General features: G+C 43.7%; 1 protein-coding gene across 3 annotated transcripts; it reads left to right on the top strand.

Moving 5' to 3' along the window:
- Window positions 1-210: 210 nt before the first annotated feature.
- LOC130273480 (uncharacterized) lies at window positions 211-7,167 on the top strand. Of its 3 annotated transcripts, XM_056520388.1 has the most exons (3): window positions 211-4,209; window positions 6,909-7,032; window positions 7,122-7,167. In XM_056520388.1, exons 1-2 carry the CDS (start codon window positions 678-680, stop codon window positions 7,010-7,012), a joined length of 3,636 nt encoding a protein of 1,211 aa, XP_056376363.1. In that variant the 5' UTR covers window positions 211-677; the 3' UTR covers window positions 7,013-7,032; window positions 7,122-7,167. The 3 variants fall into 3 exon arrangements, with proteins under 3 accessions (XP_056376363.1, XP_056376362.1, XP_056376361.1); XM_056520387.1 differs by having other exon boundaries at window positions 6,909-7,167; XM_056520386.1 differs by lacking the exons at window positions 6,909-7,032; window positions 7,122-7,167 and adding an exon at window positions 4,368-4,637.
- The last annotated feature ends 455 nt before the right edge of the window (window positions 7,168-7,622 follow it).

Genomic DNA, 7,622 nt, shown 5'->3' with positions numbered 1-7,622 from the left:
CCTTCCTGCCTCAGCTACTATTCTGATCCTGCCACCAGCCTGATGACACACATCTGATGCCAAGTTCTCCTTTTTTTCACGCCCCTTCGTCACCGGGTACTGGTATTGCCACCACTCCTGATGCTGCTGCCACCTCCAGGCTGTCTAATTCTGCCAACATATGTTCTCTTCATACTGATTGTGCTGCCTTTTTAGGTTAACTGCATTATAATGATAGGCTGTGTAGTGTACCACTGCCATCTAGTGGCAGAAGTTAATATCAGCTTTACTTACACAGATAGTTTATACAGACAGGAAGTGACCTTTGTTCCAGGAAGCTCTTCCACCATCTTGAGGTCACTCTTTCACTGGGCAGGCAGCATGTATCTATCTCTCCCATGAGGTTTGGGACATCATCACCTGTAAGTGCCTTTCTGCTTAGTTATTTGTCATTTATGCTAGGCTAATGATTCCATGTGTACTGATATGTTGTTATTGTATTGTATTGCAGTTTCACAGACTAAAATAAAGTTGGAGTCCTCTGGTGGACAATACAAGCATGGGCTTCTGTTTACTGGAGTCTTTAACAAGTGTTTAGCTGTCCGTTTAGAACCACACATAGTCAGTGTTTTGAGAGCGGAACAGTGAAAAGGTGATAGCACAACAAGCCTGGAGATAGTAGTTGCTGCACAGACAGAATGAGTCTAAGATCAGGAAGTCAGTATAATGCTGAAGATCAGCTACCCGGGACACATCAAGGCAGGGAAAGCACGCCAAGTGTCCAGCAGGAGGATGTACGCTCACGCTCATCTAGATCAGCAAGGTCCAGTCAGATTTCATCAGCAAGTGCCCTTTTTGCCAGGGCTCGCGCCAAAGCAGAGGCTGCTCGCGTTCAGCTAGAATTTGCTGAGAAAGAGGCTGCCATTATGAAGGAAAGATCAGAGAAAGAGGCTGCCATTATGAAGGAAAGATCAGAGAAAGAGGCTGCCATTATAAAAGAAAAAACTGAACAGGAAGCAAAGTTGCATATTCTTCAACGTCAGTGTGCAGCCGCTGCTGCAGCAGCAGAAGCAGCAGCTTATGCGGATATTGAGCGGTCTGGAATGGAATCTATCCACGAAGGCCCAGATGTGCCCGAGAAACCGCTTTCCTCTGCAGAACGCACTAGGGCGTATGTCCAAGATATTTCAAGTGGCAGCTCAACAATACCGTTTCTCAATCCAAAGTCAGCTGAATTTAAACCAAAACCATCAGTACTCCTGAGCGCACGAAAAGAAACCCATGAGGCTGGCAGTAACAGAGTGATAAAAGAAGAATCCTCACCGCAGCAACCCAAACACCAGAGCATGCAAGACGTCACTAAATATCTTATCCGTAAAGAAATGGTTAATACAGGCTTCCTCAAGTTTGATGACTGCCCAGAAAATTACTGGGCATGGAAGGCTTCTTTTCTGAATGCAGTCAAAGACTTGGACTTAACAGCAGCTGAGACGCTAGACCTGATGGTAAAGTGGCTTGGGTCTGAGTCTACAGAGCATGCAAGAAGGATGCGCAGGATACACCTATTTAACCCTTCAGTAGGACTCGATATGGCCTGGCAAAGGCTAGAAGAAAGATATGGATCACCAGAGGCAATTGAAGGTGCTCTGATGAAAAGACTGGAGTCTTTCCCTAAGCTAAACAGCAAAGACAATTTAAAACTGCAAGAGCTGGGTGATATTCTTTGGGAAGTCCAGTGTGCCAAAGAAGAAGGTTATTTAAGGGGACTTGCACATTTAGATACTGCCAACGGTACTAAGCCTATAGTGGAGAAACTACCTCACCACCTGCAAGAGAAATGGGTGAGTGTTGGAGCTAAATACAAAGAAGAACATGGTGTCCCCTTCCCCCCTTTCTTTGTGTTTTCTAGGTTTGTACAGCAGCAAGCTAAGATGAGGTGCGATCCCAGTTTTTCCTTCATCACCAGCAGCCAACTGCCTAAGGCAGAAAAGCCACCTAGATCCTACAATAGGACTTCAGTGATCACCCACAAGACAACAGTTCCCTCTGAGGACCCAGGAGATTCAAGCAGCTACAAGGTAAACACCTTTGAAGGCCCTGACAGACTTTGCCCACTTCATAAAAAGCCCCATCCTCTAAACAAGTGCAAAGGGTTCAAAAGTAAACCTATCAAGGAAAGGTTAGCCTTTCTTAGACAAAACGGCATATGCTTCAAGTGTTGTGAATCCACCAAACACATAGCTAAAGACTGCAAAATACAAGCAAATTGCTCAGAATGTGGCAGTGACAGACACATCTCAGCTCTGCACCCCAATACTTTGCATCAACCATTAGAGGTCACTGAAACCCCAAAAGATGAGGGCAGGGAGCAAAAAGATAAATCAGCTATCCCAGTAATGTCCAAATGCACTGAAATCTGTGGTGACAGTACAAATCCACGCTCATGTTCCAAGATCTGCCTAGCAACAGTGTACCCCACAGGGAAAAGAGAAAAGGCAGTAAAGATGTATGTGGTTCTGGATGAACAAAGTAACAGGTCGCTGGCAAGGTCAGACTTTTTTGATGCCTTCAACATTACATCAAGGGCAGTTCCATACACCCTAAAGACATGTGCAGGAGTGATAGAAACTTCAGGGAGAAGAGCTACTGACTTTACTATTGAGTCTCTTGACAAGAGGATCCATCTCTCACTTCCCACTTTGATAGAGTGTGATATGATACCAGATGATAAATCAGAGATCCCTACACCAGAAGTGGCCCTTCATCATCCTCATCTTAATGCAATATCTCACCTTATTCCAGCTGTCCAGACAGACGTCTCTATTCTTCTACTTCTTGGAAGAGACATTCTACAGGTGCATAAGGTACGCCAACAAATTAATGGACCATTTAATGCCCCCTATGCGCAAAGACTTGACTTGGGGTGGGTTATAGTAGGAGAAGTTTGTTTGGGAGCAGCTCATCGGCCTGACAGTGTCAACACTTCTAAGACATCTGTGTTAACAAATGGACGCACGTCCCTTCTCAGTCCATGCCAAAACAGCTTTGTTGTTAAAGAAACCCTAAAACCATACTGTGGCTCTCCTTCCAGTTATGATAGGAATATTAGTAGTGGTCTGAAGACCGACAATTTAGGGAACTCAGTGTTCCAGAAGACAAAAGATGATGACAAACAAGCAATGTCCATAGATGATCAAACCTTTCTCCACATCATGGATAAAGAGACTTTCCAAGATAAGAACAACAATTGGGTAGCCCCTTTACCTTTTCGCAAACCAAGGTGTTATTTACCTAGTAACAGAGAGCAAGCCATGAAGCGCTTAAACACACTACGCAAAACTTTGCAAAGAAAGCCTGAAGTGAAAAAAGACTTTACAGAATTTATCAAAAGGATGCTGGACAATAATCATGCTGAATTAGCACCATCACTGGATAAAGGTAAAGAACACTGGTATCTGCCAATGTTTGGCGTTTACCATCCACACAAGCCAGATCAAATAAGAGTTGTGTTCGATTCCAGTGCTCAACAGGAAGGCATTTCACTAAACGATGTACTGCTGAGTGGCCCAGACCTAAATAACACACTTCTGGGTGTCCTCTTGCGCTTCAGGAAGGAGCCTATTGCCTTCACAGCTGATGTGCAACAGATGTTTTATTGTTTTCTAGTGAGAGAGGACCATCGAGACTACCTGCGTTTCCTGTGGTACAAGGATAACGACATAGATAAAGAGGTAACAGAGTACAGAATGAGAGTACATGTTTTTGGTAACAGCCCTTCCCCCGCTGTTGCCATATATTGTATGCGGAAAGCTGCCCAGAAAGGTGCAGAACGTTATGGTCAAGATGCCAAGCACTTTGTGATGAGACATTTCTATGTAGATGACGGACTTGCTTCAGCGAACACACCTGAAGGAGCAGTTAACATTCTCAACAAAGCAAAACAAATGCTGGCAGAGTCTAATCTGCGACTACATAAGATTGCCTCTAACAGCAAACAAGTCATGGAAGCTTTCACCGCAGAAGACAGAGCTAAAGACCTCAAAGACCTTTGCCTGGGAACAGACACCCTTCCATTGCAGAAAAGTCTAGGCCTAAGCTGGGATCTAGATAAAGACTGTTTTGTGTTTCAGGTTTGTTCAGCAGAAAAGCCATTCACAAGAAGAGGGATCCTATCCACTGTTAACAGTCTCTACGACCCTCTCGGGTTTGTGGCACCAGTCACCATAAAAGGTAAGGCCTTAGTTCGTGAACTATCAAGTGGAGAAAGTGAGTGGGATGCCTTACTTCCACAAGAAAGACTCCATGAGTGGGTCCAATGGACAGAGTCTTTACAAGCCTTACAATGTTTACAAATATCTAGGTGTTATGTTCCTCTTTCATTGTCACAGGCCTGCAAAAAAGAACTGTACATCTTTTCAGATGCATCTGTTATAGCAATAGGTGCCGTTGCTTACTTGAAGGTAAGCGATGTAGGAAATGTCTGCCATGTTGGATTTGTTATGGGAAAATCCAAGCTAAGTCCTAGGCCAGCACACACAATCCCACGTCTAGAGTTATGTGCAGCTGTACTAGCGGTTGAACTGTATGAGCTGGTGAGAGACGAGATAGACCTAGACCTAGATGCTGTGAAATTCTTTACAGACAGTAAAACAGTCCTAGGCTATATCTGCAACACTACAAAGAGATTCTTTTTATATGTTTCTAATCGGGTGAACAGGATCAGACAAACAACACGTCCAGAGCAATGGTTCTATGTGCCCTCAGAACAAAATCCTGCAGATTATGCTACCAGGCCTACACAGATAGCTTGCCTTCAGAACTCTATATGGTTTTCAGGGCCAACTTTTCTGTATCAGACGGCTGTAGATAGTCCTGACACCAATGTTTACCCTTTAGTGGAGCCCGAAGCTGATCCTGAAATTAGGTCAGAAGTAGTAAGCTTCAGTACTAAAGCCCTTGACGCTAGACTGCAGCCACATCGTTTTGTAAGATTTTCGGACTGGAAGAGACTGAACAGGGTTATAGCGAAGTTAATCCATGTTACCAAAAGCTTCCAAAAGAAACCTAATGATGATCAACCTGGAAGTTGGAGAGTTTTCCATGAAAGGGTTAGTTTAGAAGAACTTTCACTAGCCAAGAGAGTTATAATTTCTTCTGTACAGCGCACATGTTTCAGGCAAGAATATGACTGTATTGAACAGCAAAAGATGCTTCCTAAACATAGCCGTCTTACAAAACTAAGTCCCTTTATAGATCAATATGGATTATTGAGAGTAGGTGGCCGTTTATCTTATGCCACGCTGTCAGATGAAGAGAAACAGCCTGTCATCATTCCTCACGATCACTACATTGCTACCTTGATCATAAGATATTATCACAGTCAGACAGTACACCAAGGGCGACACATTACTGAAGGTGCAATCAGAGCTGCAGGATTCTGGATTCTTGGTGGAAAACGTCTAGTGTCTGCAATCATTCACAAATGTGTCGTATGCCGTAAGCTCAGAGGGAGATTTGAAAGCCAAAAGATGGCAGAATTACCAAAAGATAGAGTCAATCCTGAACCTCCATTCACTAGTGTGGGTGTTGATGTGTTTGGTCCCTGGGAAGTTGTAACACGCCGAACTAGAGGAGGCAGCGCTGACAGCAAACGCTGGGCTGTTCTTTTCACGTGTCTTTCTATAAGAGCAGTGCATATAGAATTGATTGAGTCCATGTCAGCATCCAGTTTCATCAATGCTCTGAGAAGATTCTTTTCTGTTCGTGGTCCGGCTAAGTTGATTCGCTCAGATAGAGGTACGAACTTTGTAGGAGCATGCAAGGAGCTGCATATATGCTCAAATGATGCAGAACTTCTAAATTATCTTCAAGACAAAGGATGTACATGGCTCTTTAACACTCCACACTCATCTCACATGGGAGGTGCTTGGGAGAGATTAATTGGTGTGGCTAGACGAATTTTAGATGCAATGTTGCTCCAATCCAAACCCACTCACCTGACTCATGAGACTTTGAGTACTTTCATGGCAGAAGTTATGGCCATCATTAATTCAAGACCTTTGGTACCAATATCTACAGATCCAGATAACCCAACAGTTCTTACCCCTGCTATGCTCATGACCCAAAAGGTAGACTCTTTATCAGCCCCCTGTGGAGACTTTAGTACAACAGAACTTCATGCAAAGCAATGGAAACAAGTCCAATGTCTGGCTGATACATTTTGGAAGAGATGGAGGAGAGATTACCTATTTACCTTACAGAGTCGCAAGAAATGGGCAGAGACTGGTCCCAATATCAAGGTGGGAAATGTTGTGTTATTGAAAGATATTCAAGAAAGCAGAAATAACTGGCCTATGGGAATTGTCACAAATACGTTGCCAAGTAAAGATGGTAATGTCAGAAAGGTTGAAGTAAAAGTCACGAAACAAGGGACTGTTAAAGTGTACGCCAGACCAGTTTCTGATGTCATTGTTCTCCTTTGAGTATTTCTGTTCTGTTATTGGCTCAATACATAACTAAGAGCTTGTCACTGAGAGTTTTCAAATGTGACATTTGCCTCGAGCTGAATTCCATTCTGTGGATTACAAATGGGGTAGGAGATAGTTTGGCCTAGTGCGGCTTCTCCTATCTGAAGATGGGTTTATGGACAGAACTATTTCTTCATGTGGATTACCAGCTTGAAGTGCCACAGCCAAGAGACACTGATATTGTGGACTTATGTTATAGTTTGTTACTAGTTATGGTCAGGAATACAATATCTTATTAATATGTTTTTCCCTGTACATCAGATATGTATAGGTAGTGATATAATGTATTATATCAGGCAGGGAGTGTGCTGCCTTTTTAGGTTAACTGCATTATAATGATAGGCTGTGTAGTGTACCACTGCCATCTAGTGGCAGAAGTTAATATCAGCTTTACTTACACAGATAGTTTATACAGACAGGAAGTGACCTTTGTTCCAGGAAGCTCTTCCACCATCTTGAGGTCACTCTTTCACTGGGCAGGCAGCATGTATCTATCTCTCCCATGAGGTTTGGGACATCATCACCTGTAAGTGCCTTTCTGCTTAGTTATTTGTCATTTATGCTAGGCTAATGATTCCATGTGTACTGATATGTTGTTATTGTATTGTATTGCAGTTTCACAGACTAAAATAAAGTTGGAGTCCTCTGGTGGACAATACAAGCATGGGCTTCTGTTTACTGGAGTCTTTAACAAGTGTTTAGCTGTCCGTTTAGAACCACACATAGTCAGTGTTTTGAGAGCGGAACACTGATGCCAGCTCCAAGCTGTCTCATACTGCCACCATATGTTCTCCTCATGCTGTTGCCACCTCCAGGCTGCGTCATTCAGCCACTATATGCTGCCGCCAATTCCAAGATGTGTCATGCAGCGACTATGTGGTTTACTCATGCTGCTGCCAACCTTAGGCTGTGTCATTCAACCACTATATGTTCTCCTTATGCTACCACCACCTCCACGCTGTGTCATTCAGTCACTATATGGTTTCCTCATGCTGCCGCTGCCTCCACGCTGTGTCATTCAGCCACTATATGGTCTCCTCATACTGATGCCACCTCCAGGCTCTGTCATTGTGCCGCTCTGCGACAGTGATTCTAATAGCGACGCCTCTTATCAGC

The sequence above is a fragment of the Hyla sarda genome, chromosome 5 (genome assembly GCF_029499605.1).
Source record: "Hyla sarda isolate aHylSar1 chromosome 5, aHylSar1.hap1, whole genome shotgun sequence".
NCBI lineage: Eukaryota > Metazoa > Chordata > Amphibia > Anura > Hylidae > Hyla > Hyla sarda.
This window is presented reverse-complemented; position numbering and strand designations above follow the sequence as displayed.

Excerpts from the sequence above, each read along its gene's own strand:
- LOC130273480 (XM_056520386.1), top strand. The coding sequence starts at position 678 with ATGAGTCTAAGATCAGGAAGTCAGTATAATGCTGAAGATCAGCTACCC. Across the intron at positions 4,210-4,367 it reads GGCACCAGTCACCATAAAAG|GCCTGCAAAAAAGAACTGTA; the intron begins GTAAGGCCTTAG and ends TCATTGTCACAG.